The sequence below is a fragment of the Heloderma suspectum genome, chromosome 1 (assembly GCF_057233095.1).
Source record: "Heloderma suspectum isolate Gila_16-S chromosome 1, 16-S_ref, whole genome shotgun sequence".
Taxonomy (NCBI): Eukaryota; Metazoa; Chordata; class Lepidosauria; order Squamata; family Helodermatidae; genus Heloderma; species Heloderma suspectum.
The window spans coordinates 208,313,916-208,332,142 of record NC_139458.1 but is presented as its reverse complement, the minus strand read 5'-3'; the positions used below and the strand labels follow the sequence as shown (position 1 = coordinate 208,332,142).

General features: G+C 43.3%; 1 protein-coding gene across 5 annotated transcripts in view; it reads right to left on the bottom strand.

Moving 5' to 3' along the window:
* The window catches only part of SPATS2L (spermatogenesis associated serine rich 2 like), a 139,125-nt gene extending 121,809 nt beyond the window's left edge, over window positions 1–17,316 (bottom strand). Inside the window, exons 1-3 of one of the 5 annotated variants that reach the window (XM_084817046.1) lie at window positions 17,100–17,316; window positions 16,120–16,196; window positions 10,955–11,196 (exon numbers count right to left, since the gene is read on the bottom strand). Coding sequence is in view for 1 of the 5 variants with exons in the window: in XM_084817019.1 (XP_084673145.1) it covers window positions 16,749–16,800 (52 nt within the window). In the remaining 4 variants the exon portion in view is untranslated. Of the gene's footprint in view, window positions 1–5,065; window positions 5,288–10,954; window positions 11,197–16,119; window positions 16,197–16,748; window positions 16,835–17,099 lie in introns of those variants that run through there. The other 4 variants (XM_084817055.1, XM_084817035.1, XM_084817026.1 and 1 more) reach the window with 4 other exon arrangements.
* Window positions 17,317–18,227: the final 911 nt, after the last annotated feature.

Sequence of the window (18,227 nt, the reverse complement as noted above, 5' to 3'; positions counted from 1 at the left end):
CCTAGGAATCAAGGCCTGGCCTATGAGCATATACAGAAATCTCTTCCCGTATCATAGGAAGTAACCCTAATCAAAAAGGAAAAAGCAACAACACAGAGATGAAATCGTGTTTTTTTCCGGCCCACTTTTCACAGATCAGATAATCACTCAGTCAAATAATCAATACATTACAACTTGGGAGGATGACCATCCAAGAGACATCCGACCCAGAGAACCACTGCCTGCCACAAGAGAGTTTTAGGCCCCAACTGCTGCTGCTCAACCAGCAAGCAATAATGCAATGCACTATACATGGGGCTGCCTTTGAAAACAGTCTGGAAACTTCAGCTAGTCCAAAACAGGGCAGAAAGATTGTTAACAGGGACTGGACAACGAGCTCATATTACGCCGGTACTTTTCCAGCTGCGCTGGCTGCCAGTCCTTTTTCGGGCCAGATTCAAAGTGCTGGTATTAACGTTCAAAGCCCTTAACGGCTTGGGGCCAGGGTTATCTGAAGGATCGCCTCCTCTCATATGTGCCTGTCCAGACCTTAAGATCATCCTCAGCGGTCCTTCTCCATGAGCCCCTGCCAAAGGAAGTGAGGCAGGTGGCTACCAGGAAGAGGACCTTTTCTGCTGTGGCACCGCGGCTGTGGAATGAGCTCCCTAGTGAAGTTCGCCTGGTACCTACATTGTATTCCTTCCAGCGCCAGGTGAAGACCTTTCTATTTTCCCAGGCATTTTAGCATTTTAGCTTTCTAATCTTTTAGCTTTGCTGTTTTAAATCTGTATTTTAAATCTCTGCATTGCTGCTAGGTTTTATTCTGGATTTATTCTGATTGTATTGTTATATTGTGGCTTTAATGCTTTTATATTGTTTTACTGTGTGCTTTTTGGTTTTAATTTTTGTGAACCACCCAGAGACCTTCAGCTATTGGGCAGTATAGAAATGAAATGAAAAAATAAATAAATGAAAAAATGAATGAATGAATGAATGAATGAATGGAGAAAGCCATCACTGTGGCAATTTCTTATTATCTATAGCCACTGGCTGAAGCATCAACTGTACTAGTTCAATGTACGGAGTTGATCTGTTCAGAATCTACTGCAATTAATCCTAAATTTCAGTCAATTGTTGCTGCACGTACTAACACTGTCACCTATATAGAAAATGAGAAAATAGAAGAGTCACAGCCCACCACCATGACAAAGTTAGATTATTTCAGTTATCTTGCTCTTGAAACTTCAAGCACATCATCATGTTGGTGTAAAGGTCATAAAAGGGACCTGTACTGGCTACTGAAGAAATACTGCTTTCTAAATAAGTCAGTTGAACTTGATGGAAAGCATAGAAGGCCTTATGTCTGCTGCGTTACCTCTAAAACATATGAAAGAGAAGTTGCTAAAATGCCTAAAAATGGGATTGTTCCACTGGCCAGTGGGATACAAGTGGAAAGCAAGCAGAAACTTGAAAGACTAATTGATCATCTGGAATCCAAGGCACACAAAACTGCATCAGAAGCAAGAGAAGCTGCAAGACTGTGAAAACAACAATCAGACAAGCACCCTTGGGTGAAAAGTCTGAAACAGCATTGGGCAGATGTAGTAAATCACCTGATTGCCCTATGTATTCATATGTATAATGATTCGCTATTGGAAACACCGACTGCTCGTTCATGGCAACCATGTTCATTGGCAACGCTGCGAGCACAATCAGTACAAGCACAGCTAAGTGCCAACAATTGGGATGTTCAGCTTGGTAATTTTCAGCCCCATGGTTCAGCTTTAAGTTACAGAGATCCAGTTGTATACAATGAGATGCTACAGATAAATGGTGAATTAGAAATTAAGAAAGTTGCACAGCACCTGGCAACAGCTATTTGCCTCTCTCTTCAAGTTGATGGGACTGTGGTGGCGAGGAAGAGAAGTTAATTTCTTCAAAAAGCAATAATGACACTGATACATCTGTAAATGAAGAAGAGGAAGAGCAGTGGTATAGTAGTACGTGTAGTGTACCACTTCAATATGTTACAACTGGAAGATGTTTGTCATCTGCTATTAGAGGAGAAATTGTGTCATCATTCATAAACTTTCTCAAGTTTAGACTACAAGTAGAAGACGACAATACTATTTCAGAGGTGCTTTCCTTTTTGACAGCTTTGACTCCTAAGGAAATGATCAATGCAGGCCATCCCCTGGTTGAGCCCATTTTTGATAAGGAGACTGTGACACAATTTTTCTCAGGTGTCTGAGATAACTGGCCAGTAGTTCAGGAAATACCAGAAATAGCCACTCCAGACAGTGGCACAAAATTTTCTAATAAAGCTGCAGAAGCTTGTTTGTACTCCAGGCTTACTACAAAAATTGCTTGCTTTGATTTTGGCACTGTCTCCACACTCCATGACAACAGAGAGAGTAGTTTCTCATTACAATCAACGTCTCCTCACCCTATGTCCTTGGTAGAGGAATCTATGAATGCAAGACTGTTTGTTTCACTGAATGGCATAGGAACTGTAGTTTATGATCTACACCCTGCTGTAGCAGAATTCTTAAGAAAAAAAGAACGAAGATTCAGAGAACCAGACATCACAGTGTACAGGGAGAGAGATTTTGTTAAGACATTTTCAGAAAGACTGGTGGTTTTTAACAACCCTAATAATTATTGTGTAATGTGCCCCATATGTTCTACTGTTTCTATTCAATTTCACTAACACTTCATACCTCTAGTCAGTCTTTCAGTGGCTTCCAATCTGAATTTGTGTTCTTGGTTCATTGGTTATATTTTATGTGTCCATTTGCGTCCACTGGGTGTTCGAAAGCTAGGACCAAGTGTCCATTTGGACACACAACTGTTACTTAAAAATGCCTTGACGCAAATTCTGAAAAGGCCGTTAAAAAAATCTAAGGGGAACAGATTCTAATGCACGTGGGTGAGAGTGAGGGGAACTGCTGGCCTTTGGGCCAGATCTGGGCTTCAGTGCATTCCCATCTGGCCCATGGCCTCTCAACCTCAGCCCCACCCCCTCTGCAGCCCTGCATTCTTTGGCACAATCTGTTTCTCTCTACTAGCCATGGAAGAAAAGAAGCCTCTTTCTCCTAACTCAGCATAGAACTCCCTTCTGCCTGCGAGCACACACTTGGCCTTTCCCTCTTTAAAAAGAGGATGAGGAGCAGGCAGCCAGCAGCATATAATGTACCCTACATGGTGGGAGGAGGAAGTCAGAAGCGGAGGAGTGAAGCAAAGGACAGCTATGTGAGGTGGAAGGTGGGGGAGGAGGAGATGCAGAATGAGTGGACCCCCACGCTTCCTTGCTTGAGAAGTTCAAAGACTGACCCCACTTCATGATCTGGGTGGGTAATGACTTGAGAAAAAATTGGAGTGGTATCTGGGTAGGATATTAATTCGGGGGGTAGGGATACATACCCTATACATTCATAATTGAAGTCAGAGGATCTGGGTGGATAATAATTCAGGGAAGGGGAAAATTGATTTAGCGGGAGAGAAAGAGAAAACACCAGCTCTGGCTCTGCTGATCACCAGCATGCGGCCCTCAACAGGCTACCCCTGAGAAAATGCAGCCCTTGACAGAAAAAAAGGTTCCGCACCACTGTCCTAAAGGAAAACAATGGCTTGGCTTCATAATCCACATTTATCACTACAAAAAGCATAACTCATGCAGTTGCCATCTACAGCACAACCCACTTCTGCTGAACTTAAGTCAATTATGGTGCGATCTTATGGAGTTAGTCATCAGCCTCTGAAGTCAGCCAGAGCACAGAGGCAATCCTTGCCTCCATGCTCCAGCTGCCCTACATTTCTGGCTAGACAGGCAATTTCGCCTGCCTGAGGCGCTTCAGAGCGGGGGTAGGGGGGCACGGTGCTTAGGAAGCTGCATAATGTGGCTCCCGCAGTCTCCTCCCCTTCCTGCCTCCTTTCCCCTCTTCTCTGCACCCTGTTTCTGAGCATGGAGAGAGAATGGCACTGGCAACGAGGCTGCAGGGGTGGGGAGTGCAGTTTCTGGGAACTAAGGTTGGATCCCTGGCTCTGACTTTGGTTTCCAGAAACCAAAAAATCCTATGGCCCTCTAGACAGTGCTCAGTGGCCATAGGATTGCTCCCTCCACTGATTTAAGTCAATTAACACCTGATGTTAAACACAATAGCCTGATCCAGTGACCAAAGATCCACAAGCAGGAAAAGATTTACACTTGCAGATTCCTGGTGCTGTAGCGGGGAGGGTCAGACAGGCTGACTCCTCCATAGGGAAGAGCATGTCAAAACCTCCTTCCTCCATCTCTAAATGAAAGGTGGAAATGCAAATACTGCTCAACAATACTTTATTACGGTCTGTGTTCATGACCTATAAGTATACACACTAAGATTTGGAACTCCTCCATCCTGGCTTCAGATACAGGTAAGTTGATGAAAAATCAGGTTGGCAATAAGGCAACTCTTGTGGAGTTCATTCTTAGTTGCTTCTCTCTCATGTTTATGAAGTTGGCTTGGACAGGTCTGCATCCAGATGTAAGCCCATGGCTACTAAACCAACTGCTTCCAGAGGCTGAGGGGTGATGTCCCCTTTGGTTAGGTGAAGTCTTGACAAGCCTGGCTGCTAGACTCTCATCATTAATACTGAGCAACTGTTTTGGGGAGAAATAAGGACTGAATCCAGGTGCACAGTATTCTGTCTCCAGGACTGAGCTTCTAATACCCAAACTAGCTTATCCTGGTGTACTGTGAACAAGCAGCATGCGGGTACTCACATGAGCCAATAAAACTAACCTAAAATGGATAGCTTATTGTGCTGTCCGAAACTGGGATCCTGGTATATATTTGGTTTCCAATACCCAAATATTCACTTCAACAGCTGTCTCTCCAGAATAAAGATTCTGTGTATTGCAAATGTCTTTTGAAAATGAACTTCCCTTATTAAAGATGAAGTGAAAAAATGTATTAAAAGGCAAGATTATTTATCCAGACCTCTTAAGACTGATGCCAATATACCAACATGTACAGCTGTGATATATTTAAAATGTAGTATTTTATATGTGTTGATGCTACTGCAATGAGCACAGAAGAAATCAAACCTAAAATATTATCCTGAGTACTTCTTGGCAAGAATGCTGGAGTGGGTTGCCATTTCCTTCTCCAGTAGACCACATTTTGTCAGAACTCTCCACCATGACCTGTCCGTCTTGGGTGGCCCTGCACGGCATATATGGCTTCACTGAGTTACGCAAGCCCCTTCGCCACAACAAGGCAGTGATCCATGAAGGGGCAAATCCCAACAGAGAAGCACAAAAAAAGACCTGTAAGAAAGTCACAACACTCATCACATACCAGATTTGTGAAAAACCATTGGTCATCATGCACATACAACATAATCAAGTGGAGAGATACATTTCACCATAGATGATCCCCAGATGATCTTCAATGAAGGGAGGAATTAAATTCCCTCCTCAAAAACAAACAACATTTAGTATGGCCTTAGATACTTGAAAAGTTAGATATAGGGTGGCCGTGTGTCCTACTTTACAGAGGATGGTTCTCTATTTGAAAGCATCCTCTATTTAAGGCCTGCCCAATCCAAGCCCAGTTTAAAAATAAAGAAGGTACTAACAATGGTTTGCAATGAGAATGGTGCAGAACAATTTAGCAAATGTAGGTTAAAAGCCCAAATCAGCTCTGGATTGGGTAATTCATTATGCATGGCCTCAGTTCCCCATTTACAGAATGTGAATAGTGATCTTCCTCACAAGGATGCTGTGAGAATGAATGTAACAATTGTCCAGTACTTTACACTACTAAAGTATTACAGAACCAATTTATATCAACATAATAACAGTCCTTGTAGAACTTGGCTGATGAACTGTTGTCTCTTTTAAAAAATATATACCATCTCTTGGGCGAATCAGTTACTATAATATTAACTCTTGGTAATATCCAATGCAGAAGTAGGACACACATACATTTCCCCCCAGTATCACCCCAAAATATGCAGAACACCACAAAGGATGTCATTTCATGCAAAACACCAAGTGGTTAAGAGTCAAGGACATTCCTTTGAGAGAACACTCCCTTATAGTTGGTTTGCTTTTCACAAAATTTTATTTGCAAATATGTAAGATTCAGATATTATATTCCAGGTCCTGGATATTATACGTCCAGCCAGGAGTCCTAGGGTGACCATGTGTCCTACTTTACAGAGGGCAGTATTCTATTTGAGTCCATGTCTGGTTTAAAATAAAGAACTGCAAAGCCTTGAAGATGCCCATCAACATTTAGCACTTGGACAGAAGACTGAACAGGCACACAGGTATTCCCCACTATAGTGGGATGTACTGTATTGCTATTTAAATTATAGTAATTATTTCTAAATTTGCATCTATGTCTATAAATGAGTACATCCAAATTGTATGTAAATCTATGTCCTCTTTTTTGGTGATGTATGTCCTCTTTTTTGGTAATGTATAAGTGGCCACACAATGCTGGACCATTTCCACTACCACCACCACCACCTTCAGTTCTTCCACAGCTTCTCCACGCTCCCCCCGTCATGGCACTTCATCTCCAGCCTGGGCCACAGCTTCCCTTTCAGTCCTCTCAGTGAGGTCATTCATGGGCTACACTCATCTTTGACTGTTAATACCAATGAGACCTGGGCAATTAGTTGCCCCTTTCCCTTGCACTAATGTCACCATTCGTGAATTGAGGGAATTTTTTCTTTCATGAAGGAATTTTCTTTAACAAGAGTAAAATGTTGCTAGAAACAACACAGAGATAGCAGCCAAGTTCTGCCAATTTGGAGTTAGCTGGACTTCCTGTCTTTTGTATCTATATAGCGGTTCCAAAATGAATTCTGAATGAAGATTACTCTCCTAATCACAATGCATTGTTCTCTATCTCCCTCCCTTTCTGTCGCACTCATACAAACACACTCACAAGCAAGCAGCCAGACTTGATGTGAGACCCTTCTATTAGAAGGGTGAGCAAGTGCACCCAATTGTGGGCTATTTGGAGAAGGGTTTTACTAGACCTTTTCAGGGCTGTTTTGCACATTTAATAGATAAAGCCTTGCTCCAATAACTTTAATTTTAGTTTGGAGGGAAATTTTGTCCAGAAAGGGAAATTCTTATGGCTGTGGAAGGAAATTTGATGAGGAAATCAGCAAACATTGAGTACTGTTACTATACCCACCTCTCCAGTTTGAAAAGCACTGATCTCACTGGCTTCTAGCAGCCTCATCTCATAACTGGACTACTGTCTTTGCCTTAAAATTTCATTATGCCCTTTCATCAAGACATACTGACTAGGTCATATTGACCTATCAGCATTTGATTCTAAGCAAATTGTTACTATTATTTTCAAAGTCTTCCCGGGAAGAGGCCAAAATTCTGTTCCCTCATGCCAACTATGTTATTAACTGTATTTCGAAAATTTATATCCCACTCTCCTCGTACAGTCCAAGGTGTTACACTTTTGCTTTGTATTGTTCCTTACCCTGTGACCCAAATACTCCACATTTTTCAAGTCGGCTCCTGCCTCATGTCTCTCCTTGCCGTAAACTAAAGCACCAAAAGATATATATCAATTACTTAGTTCTGAATAAATCAGTCTATTTGCAGGAAAAAGGAGACTGGGGGTCAGGGGCTCTGCAGCATTGTGTATTGGTTGTAAAAACTGTCAGCATATCACTATTGATCAGTGAGGATGGAGCATTTTCAAGTACATTTTAACATCATTTTTGAAGAATTACAAGGAATTTCCTACCATTGTGTAAGGCTACCTTTGTTTTCTTTTTTTTTACATAGGGAAGCTGCTGCATTATTAATTATTGCTGTGATAATTGGGAACAATATCTAAATGGTTTACCTAAAACTCCATCCTATCAGATGCGATTGAAAGAAACTTTTTAGGAGAACTATTATAAGTATCATAAAAACTGGCTGAAAGTTAATATGGAACAACCAATGGATGTTGTGCTGGGATACATAAACTAACTGGCATTTGTTCAGTCTCAAGATGATGAGAGCTTATCCCAAAACTCAGTGGAAAACACACTAGACCACAAAGATGAGGTGTGTCTAAGCCAAATGCTTCTGTTCCAGATTGCCTATGTTCACAAGGGAAAATTTGGATCTCTAACTTGCTCCAGTCCTGTTTAAATACAGAAGCCAAAGATTAAAGTCTAATCCATCTGAGGGCCAAGCTTCCTACAAGCAGTTTAGTATATTTGGATATGTGGTTTTTGGTCTGGCTCATTTCTGATTTTGTGATGATGCTCTCTTATTAGCACCAAGTAAAACATGGCAATCATTTAAGCAAATGCTCAGTCTAGGGCCCTGCTACTTTTGGTGGGAATTTTGCCCAAGCATTCAGCAAAGAACCACTCCTTCTTGTTAAATGTATATATAGTGTATTTTGAAACATCATATGCATAAATATTTTCCAGTCTTTCTTCCTGGGGAAAAGACTTGGCCATCTTCCCTGATTGTACAATGCTCAATATACAAAAATTTCAGGCAACAGATGGGGCTTTGGATTACTGTGAAGCCTGATCCTAAGGTGGGTGTATGTGCTGAGTAATCTTGCTGAAGTATTGGAATGGATGTTGGGATTTCTCTTGATGAAGACAGTCCTGGATGGCCTGTCTATGCTGCTTATGAATGTTTCTGTAGAATACTCGGAACTCAGCATTAGAACATAAGAAGAGCCATGCTGGCCATGGTTCCACCTAGTCCAGCACTCTGTTCACACAGTGGCCAACCAGCTGCCTGTGGGAAACCCACAAGTAGGACGTGAGTGTAATAGCACCCTCCTGCTCATGTTCCTCAGCAAACTGCCTCTGATACTAGAGGTACCACAGTAATCATCAGGAATAGTAGCCATTGATAGCCTTATCTTCTATGAATTTGTCTAATCCCCTTTTAAAGCCATCCAAATTGGTGGCCGTCACTAGAGCATCACAGCAGAAGACTACAAAGAGCTCTGCAGTTGATCCTAAAATGTCATGAAATCTGGGAAACACTGCAAGCTTTGGGGGCTCTTCACACTCCCATATGACTTTTTTCTCCATGCAATTTCATTTTATTTTGAAATAAAATAAAAAATACGGGGAACAAAAAAGAAGAGCACACATAACAATACACCAAGATCACTGAAGAAATAAAAAAAACTCACTGATTATAATGCTTAATATCTCATAAATATACTTGTGGGATGACAAGAGTAAAATAGCCTAAGAAGATGCTCACTATCAAATGTTAAATAGCATATATAAGGGGTATAATATGTAATAAGAGGTATGTATAATACTCATGGGCATCTGTACGTGGGCATCTATGCTGGATTAAAATTTGAGCAGAAGTTTGAAGGCCTTCCACATTTATTTATTTACAATATTTATATACCACTCCACATCAGAAGATTTCGGAGAGGTGAACAACATGATAAAAGAATAAAACAGGTTAAAAGAGTTAACGCATTTTTTAAAAAGACAAACCCCAACAAAGTGGAATTTAACAAACCATGAAATGGCTGGTCATGAAAGGAAGGCCTCTTGGAATAACAACATTTTCAGGAGGCGCCGGAAGGAACACAACGTTGGCACCTGCCTGACCTCTAAAGGCAGGGAATTCCACAGGAAGGGGGCCACCACACTGAAGGCTCTTTTCCTGGTGGGCTCCAACCGGGCCATGGGTCTATGTGGAACCACCAGGAACATGCCCTCTGATGACCTCAGTGACCGGGCAGGTTGGTAAGGAAGGAGGCGCTCCCTCAGGTATCCTGGTCCCAAAATGTTTAGGGCTTTGTACACTAGTACTAATACCTTAAACCTGCCCCGGTACCAAATAGGCAGCCAGTGCAGTTCCCTCAGCAAAGGAGTTACACGCTGAAAAGGCGCAGCTCCCGACAGCAGCTGAGCTGCTGCATTCTGCACTACCTCCAGCTACCAGACCAGCCTTAAGGGTAGCCCCACATAGAGCACGTTGCAGTAATCCAGTCTTGAGGTTACTAATGCCTGTACCACTGTGGTCAAGCTATCCCTGTCCAGGAGAGGCCATAGCTGCGAACCAGCTGAAGCTGGTAAAAACCACTCCAATCTGCCGCAACCACTTGGGCCTCCAGCAACAATGATGGATCTAGGAGTACCTCCAGTCTATGGACCTGATTTTTCAGAGGGAGTGCAACCCCATCCAGAACAGGCAGTGAGCCTATCCCCCGGACACCACTCACCCACAGGGCGTCCGTCTTGCCAGGATTCAGCTTCAGTTTACTGGCCCTCATCCAGCCCATTACTGAGTCTAGGCACTGATTCAGGACTTGCACAGCCTCTCTTGATTCAGATGTCACAGGGAGATACAGCTGTGTGTCATCAGCATACTGATGGCATTTAGCTCCAAATCCCCAAATGACCGCTCCCAGCAATTTCATATAGATGTTAAACAACATTGGGGACAAGAGGTACCCTGCGGCATCCGTTAGCTCAATTGCAAAGGGGCCAAAGAACAGTCACCCAATGTTACTCTCTGAAATCGGCCCAGTAGGTAGGACTGGAACCACTGTAGCACAGAGCCTCCAATACCCATCCCACGGAGTCGATCTAGGAGGATACCATGGTCGATGGTATCAAAAGCCGATGAGAGATCGAGCAGAATTAACAGGGTTGCACTCCCCCGTCCCTCTCTCGATAAAGGTCATCCATCAGGGTGACCAAGGCTGATTCAGTCCCGTAACCAGGACGAAACCCAAATTGAAATGGGTCTAGATAATCAGTATCCTCCAAGAGTGCCTGCAGTTGGTCCGCCACGACCCTCTCAAGTACCTTCCCTAGAAAAGGGGTATTTGTGACTGGGTGGTAGTTGTCTTATACCGTTGGGTCCAGAGTGAGCTTCTTCAGGAGTGGCCGCACTACTGCCTCCTTAAGGATAGCAGGGACATAGAAAATAAACAAACAATAGTGCCATAATACCTACTTTAAAATTAGGGTTCCTTGCTTACTTGATTCATTATTGCACATGCTGAGTACGTTTGTACATAATCATAGTCTCCCAAATTTTCTCAGTCCATTGCTGTTTAGTTGGCTGCTTTGGAGACGTCCAATCACGTGCTATTCATGACTTTACCACTGTATACAGTTGCTTAGAAAATCTTCATGCAGGACTCCAGGGGTCATTAGGTTCAAAATGAAGCATAGCTTTTAGGAATTACCAGTGGTCTAATGTGGGGAAATTCCAAACAGTAATCAGCAATCATGTTCCAAAATTCCTGCACTATTGAACCAAAGATTAAAGTATGAACCAATATGACCACATCCCTTCCAACAACACTGACTGTAGTTTGGATTTATTCGTTGAGCCTCTGCATAGAATCCATGTCAAGTATGAAGCAGCTCACAACTAAAGTTAGTTGTGATTAAGTCCCACTGAAACCAGCAGAATAAGTTAGTTGTGATTAACTGATAAACTTTGATAAACTTAAATCCCGCTTTTGGCCCCAGTGTTTACAAACGTGTTTCTCTGTATCCATATACATAAATGCCAACAGAGGATAATACTTCATGCTTCTGACAAAATGGGCTTTAGTCCATGAAAGCTTATACCATAATAAATCTATATTATTTTTAAGGTACCACAAAACTGTTTTGCTAGGGTCCCATTGTTCTCAGTAAAACTATCAGTGCAATTCTATGCATTTCTGTTCAGAGTCCCACTGTGTTTAATGGGACTTACTCCCAGGTAAGTGTGCTTAGGATTGCATAACTGAGTGTAACTGAATTGGGACTTTATAGCATAAGGGCACAATCCTATGCATGTTTAGACAGAAAAAGTCCTACAACTCCCAGTATTCCCCAGCTTGGGGAATGCTGGGAATTGTGGGACTTTTTTTTGTCTAAACATGCATAAGATTGCACCCTAAGGGGCATGTACTAAAAATACAGTGTGTAGTTAATTCTACGCTCTGTGAGGCAACTGCATGTCTTATTTTCCCTGCATGTGTACATCACAGAAACAGTCATCACAGAGCTGGGGCAAAACTGCCATTCCACACAGCATGGGCTGTATCCAATGTTAGTCTAATCTAAGTCCCATTAATTTCAATGGGACTACTCTAAGTATGACTAGCATTGGACACAACCCTATCTTTCTGCAATGTTCCTGTGGTAATGCTTTTTTTAAAAAAAGAAAAAAGATAAGCATTTAGTTGTTGGGAATAAGCAGGATGTTATTTTACTTCACTAATACTGTTTTTGCATATTTTAATGTGTTATCCATTCTTGAGCTTCCTTCAGGTATATAGATGTGTTTATAAATGAAAACAAATAATACTGCATTGGGTCAGAAGAACAACCATACCAGTTCAGACCAATGGCCCATTCAAGTCAATATCTTGCCTCCCGCTGTGGCCAAATCTTTATGTTTCAAGCAGTTAACAGTGCAGAATGCAAATGGAACACTTCTGTTCAGTATTCTGACAGTTTAGAGCAAGAGGGAGCATGCTAAACATTAAGATGAATGTCTTATATATCCTAGCTAATAGCGGTTGACAGCTAAAAGTTTACTCTTTGAATTAAATATTTTAAAATCTTTCGTAATTCTCATAAGATCTAGTCCTTGAATATACAAGTTTCCTTCCAACTGCGATGAAGTCAATGGGGGATGAGCAGCAGACATTTCCTATACAGCAACTCAAGGCCATTTTCCAGCAATAACTGGGCCCAACCCAACCCAGCTTTACTTTCTTAAAAGCATGCAACATAAATAAATCTTATTTGTACGTGAAGCTGAATAGACATTAATATGTATTGGGTATTGTAGAGCTACCCACCTACTCGTGCAGCCCCCAAAAGATTACCTGGGTGGGGCAATGTGGCCCCTCAGCCCAAAAGGTTTGCCCACCCCTGCATTCATCCATGAAGCAGCATCAGCCATTTCCAGAGAGCAACAGGTAGAGAGTCCAGTCTCAACTATAGCTGTGACTGTTCTGTAGCAGCTCCAGCTGTGGTGAAGGGACTGCATCACATACTTACTGGATGGAAATAGACAACCGCTTTTAAGGTAACTCTTGCCCTACTGTGTAGCTGGTGACCACATGGTAAATGAATGTCTATTTCCGCCCACTGTGGGGGAGTTTTTGTAGACGAAGATGGCCATGGTGAACCCATAAGTCAGATCAGGTTTAGCTGTGGTGGCTTACGACACAATGGCAGCACAGAATGTAGACTGGTGTTCTGCTGATGAGGAGTGGGCCTAACCTTCTGATCAGGCTTCACTCACTTTCACCAGAAAGCTCCACCTACATTGCATGATGTAGCAGCATCGTTCATCACTTGAGAGCAGAGCTACGGCCAGAACTACACTGCACTGGTCAAAGAAATATTTTTTAAACAGACCTCACATTCCACCCCATCAAACCCAATTACATTCCTAAAACCAATAATCTGCTACTAACAGCACCACAAAAGCTCTATGAGTTTGTAATAAACCAAGTCAGGTAAATGGTACAATATCTGAACACAGGCCCTGTCATATATTATAGATATTTGTAACTCTGTGTGACTACGTGAGAAGGGTTACAAACTGGAGGATTCTGCAGGGTAAGGTAGGGACTCATTCTGTACTGTTGCAGAAAAATAGCTTCCCAGTGCTGCCCCATCCCACCCACCACAACACAGCACTGACAGGGTGATGCTTGCACCCAGGGTTCTCAGCAGTAGAACACAACATACAGGAAACTGTTGCTGGCTGAGGGGAAACAAACACAGTATGCGTCCCCCTGGATAACGCAAGGCCCTACAAAACCCTTCTCCCCCATAATCTTTTGTGGGTTTCCACGTCTTTTAAAGATTTTTTTTAATAAGGTTAATATTTTCATAGTTAAAATTACATTCACTGCTAATTTAAGATTTTTCATCAATAATCTTAGGCTGCAAACCTATGCACACTTGCCTGGGATTAAGCCCCACTGAACACTGTGGGATTTACTTCGGAGCAAACATACATACGATTGCACTGTTAAACAACCTGCCTGAATGCACATAGATTCTTTATAATCCCATTACAAATCAGCACTGAACTCCCTCTTACAGGAACAGCTGCAATTACACCCCAATTAGCAGGCAAGTAATGAATTCACTGTACATATGAATGCTTTCCAACACTACATTGCTAAGTGAATGATAAATAGTAGAAGTAATAATAACCCTGATCATTTCGCACACTGGATAGCTGCCTCCAGTCTAACTAGTTTCATATTGGAATATGGATTAGACACGTAAAATGTGGTGATAATTAAATCACCCTTCCACGTGTTGTCACATCACAGAGTGCTTAGATCACGCTTGCTATATGGGGCCTTAAGCTCTAAAAAGCAATTTTACTGTTTTTATGTGGGAGGTCATCCTGAGACACACGCACCTTCTCTCACAACTTCTGTCTAGTATCTATTATCAGAGTGTGTTTATTCCGCAATTCTGTAGAATGCAAGAACCCCACTGGATCAGACTAAGGGTCTATTAGTCTAGCATCCTATTTCCCACAGTGCCTAACCAGATGCCTCTGGGAAGCCCACATGCTGAACATGAAGGCAACAGGCCTCTCCTATTTTGTTTTTATATTAACATAATAAGAAACATTAAACCATAACAAGAACTACAAAGTACACATAATTATTTTCCCCATGATATACATCTATAACAACCAGGTCAATTACGTAGGACTGCTAAGGCAACAGCCCCCTTTTTAATTCAGGGACGCAGAACCATTTTGTGGTGAGGGGCCAAATTGTTCCCTACCAGGTCCTCCATGGAATGGATGGCATCAGTGGGCACGACCACATCCACTGACATTATCACCACACCCCCTGCTCATTTCGTCTTTCTCCATGCTGAGAGGGTAAGGTTTTCCCCCTTGGCCGTCATCCTTGTCTCGATTTCCCACTCCACTTTTCATGTACTATTATGGGATGAGACCAGATCTGCCTTCCCCAGTCTGGTGCCCCTCAGATGTGTTAGATTGCAATTCTCAGCCAATTTCAAGGACACCAAGTTGGGGAAGGCTGGGCTAGATGATTTGTTCAGAGCCTAAGATAGCTGAATTGGAAAGCAGGCTTGCCTTGCTTGTTCAGACAAATGCCCTCAACAGAGGGCAGTCCAGAGGGAAAGGTCATCTCCTACGGAGTTTCAGGCAACACACTAGCTTGCTGAGGGATCCGATTATTTAGAAGAGAGACCAATTAAGTTCATCCCCTAGCAGTTCTACACCTACTTTCTGACACTAACTCTCTCCCCTTTCCCCCCTCTCCCAGCAACCTTTTGAAGGGCTCTGCCTCCTCATCCCCAAATAGCCAATTAGGGTGGAGAGACACAGATCTCTTTCAGACCCACTGAATTTTTACGTGGATGTGGCTCTCAACCCTGGAACACAAGGAGAGGCATCAAACTACAGAGACCCAAAGGTTCTGTGTACCCCTAGCTTCTCCTCCACCACAGTAACCTACAAAGTTACTAGGGCAGCTTGGAGACTCTGAGCATCATCTCTCTATGTCCACCGGAACTATGAACATTTGCTTAATTTTATGCAAATCACAGAATACAGCTTTTAGAATTTTGGTTGCCCAGGTGTAGGTTACTATTTTTTTTAAGAACAGACTACGCCCTACTTTTTCCGTTATGAACAGAATATAAATTATACTGGCTCATACACACACACATTCATATATTCTAAAATATATTATTGAAAGATATTGAAAGATACTATTTTGGATTACAAATCTTCCTACAATATTTTGGAGGAGATTGTGTTTATGACCAGGAACGTAGGTGTTGGGGTATCTATCTGGTATCTCAAATTATAGTAGTAGTTGCACACAGGCAATCAAGATCTCCTTTCTCCTTGCCCTCCTTCCTTCTTACCCACCTAGTACACAGCTAGCTTTTACAGTTGTGTAGCAAAGAAAACTCTGCATTTTGATGATATGGAATAAAACTAATCCTGTGGCTGCCAACTGTCAGTAGACATGAAATGAATTTCAAAATAGCAATTGCAATTTTTCATGCTCTGTAAAGACACTGAATATAAACCACCTCCTGAAACAGTTTAAAAATGACTCTCAATGGAAACAGCAGTTACTGCTCACCCACCTCTTGCATCTGCCTTTTAATCTCAGCACATTTCCACAGCCAGATTGAGGTAGCTCCTCCAGAAAATGTAATGCAACCTTTCATGAAAAAAAATTACAGCATTGCTGCCTCAGCGCATTTTGTTGCGGCTTTCAGGAGCAGCACAGCTGGGTTTTTTTGTTTTTTACTTTCAGTGTTCTTCTAGTCAATCTAGTTAAGTATTCCACAAACCCATTCAACTTTAATACTAATATTCTTTACAGAGTCTTTTTTTTCGGGAGGAAGTGACAATGAGGGAGGTTGGGGGATGTGGGTTATATATATATGACTCAGAACATTCCTGCTTGCAGAGTATTGGATTGCATCAATACTGAACTGTAAGATGAGCCTCAAACACAAAACAGGGGTCAGCAGCTTCTGACTAGCTAGAAGGACCCTGTTCCTGGACTTCCTACACACCCTCTGCTGGGATCGAAGTGCTTCTTGAAGCGGTGCCAGTCAGATCCCATTGCTGCTTGTGTTGGACAATGGTTGGCTAATTTCCCCAAAACTGCAACGGGGTGCGTGCATGTGTTTTCCCCCACCCCGACTAAATGCAGAAGAGTAACACTGCATTTGAGGTGGGTGGGGGCGGGAGTTGAGTCACCTACCGTAATTGGTCTCTCCTGCTACAGCACCGAAACCAGATGTCCCCCACCCCATACAATCTCCTTCGTAATTTGCGCCCTAGAAAGGCGGGGTTGACTGGCGGTGTGTGCATGTGTGTGTGTGTGGGGGGGGGGGATTCGGGATCATTTCAACCACTGTCGATGGTCCCCACGAAGTCCTTACCCCACCCGATCCCCGTTTCACCGAACAGCAACATTCAGCCCCAGATACTCTCTCCACAAGCCCGCCTCAGCCCACTGAAAACGACGGAGCGCCACGGCGCCATTTACCTCCGGAGAGGCAGCCCAGAAAAAGGGGTGTGTGCAGCCAAGTGCCCGTGGCGGGCGCCTTACCTCACACTCAGCCAATGGTCTGCTCCCGCCTGAGGCGCCGGGGTCCGGGCAGGGAAGGATTCCGCGCGGAGTCGAAAAGGGGAAAGGCGGGGTGGGAAGCAGCAGGCTGCCGCCGAGCAGGCGACTCCTTCGCTGCCTCTAGTTTTCCTCTCCAGGAGCTCAACGCTGGCAGGAGAGCTCCGTCCTTCCCCCTCCGTTCCTACAGCGCTTCAACTCCTCTTGCTCTTCCCTCACGCGCGCACAGATGCACTCCTCAGAGTCACTCCCCCCACACAGCGTTTTTTCTCCTCCTCTCCTCGCCTTCTACACCCCCCCCTTGTTTCTTTAAACAACAGATATGAAAGCCCCCCCCCTTTCCCCCTTCGGTTCACTAACCAGCTGCCCCTCTACCAACTCAAATGACTTCTGACTCCCCCAACAGCCCCTTGGGTTTCCCCCAATTGCGTGTCAAAATGCAAGGGGTGGCTTCCTATTGCATTTTTGTGCATTGCGAGCTTCTGCGTGGAATTGTAGAGAAGATTGCGTGTGTGTGAGAGAGAGTGTGTTTATGTGTGTGTGTGTGTGTGTGTGTGTGAGAGAGAGAGAGAGAGTTTGTGTGTGTGTGTGTGTGAGAGAGAGAGTGTGTTTATGACAGACCAATGGGACATAGCCAGCATATTTTGTAGATGAGGCAATCTGAAGGGGAAAATAATAACTAGGAGTTTCTCACAGCTGTGAGGACCTAAAACACGTCTTCCCCTCCTAATAGGAGGCTGAAGAATCTCTCCCCACTTTTGGAGCATTCTTTCACTTGGTCACATCTGATTGTGCCACAGGGCTTGGGCTTCATTCCTCACAACTGTCAGGTTGTGCGTGAGACAGGATTTTCATGTGGTTTGGGCATATTACTGCTGACATTTATGAGCCAACCCAAGCCCTGTTTTTGCATGTGAATAGATGGGGCTGTCGTCATGGTAAACTCCCTCCCCCTCATAGCTAAGTTAAATAATGGACAAGATGGGTGGCAGGAGAAACTGGCGAAAGAGGGCAGGAGTTCACCAGCAGCAAGCCTGCTAATTGCACAGAAGATCAAACTGGGTTGCTCTCCAACTGACAACTGCTTCAAAAGGGCCTGGTAATCTCCTTAAG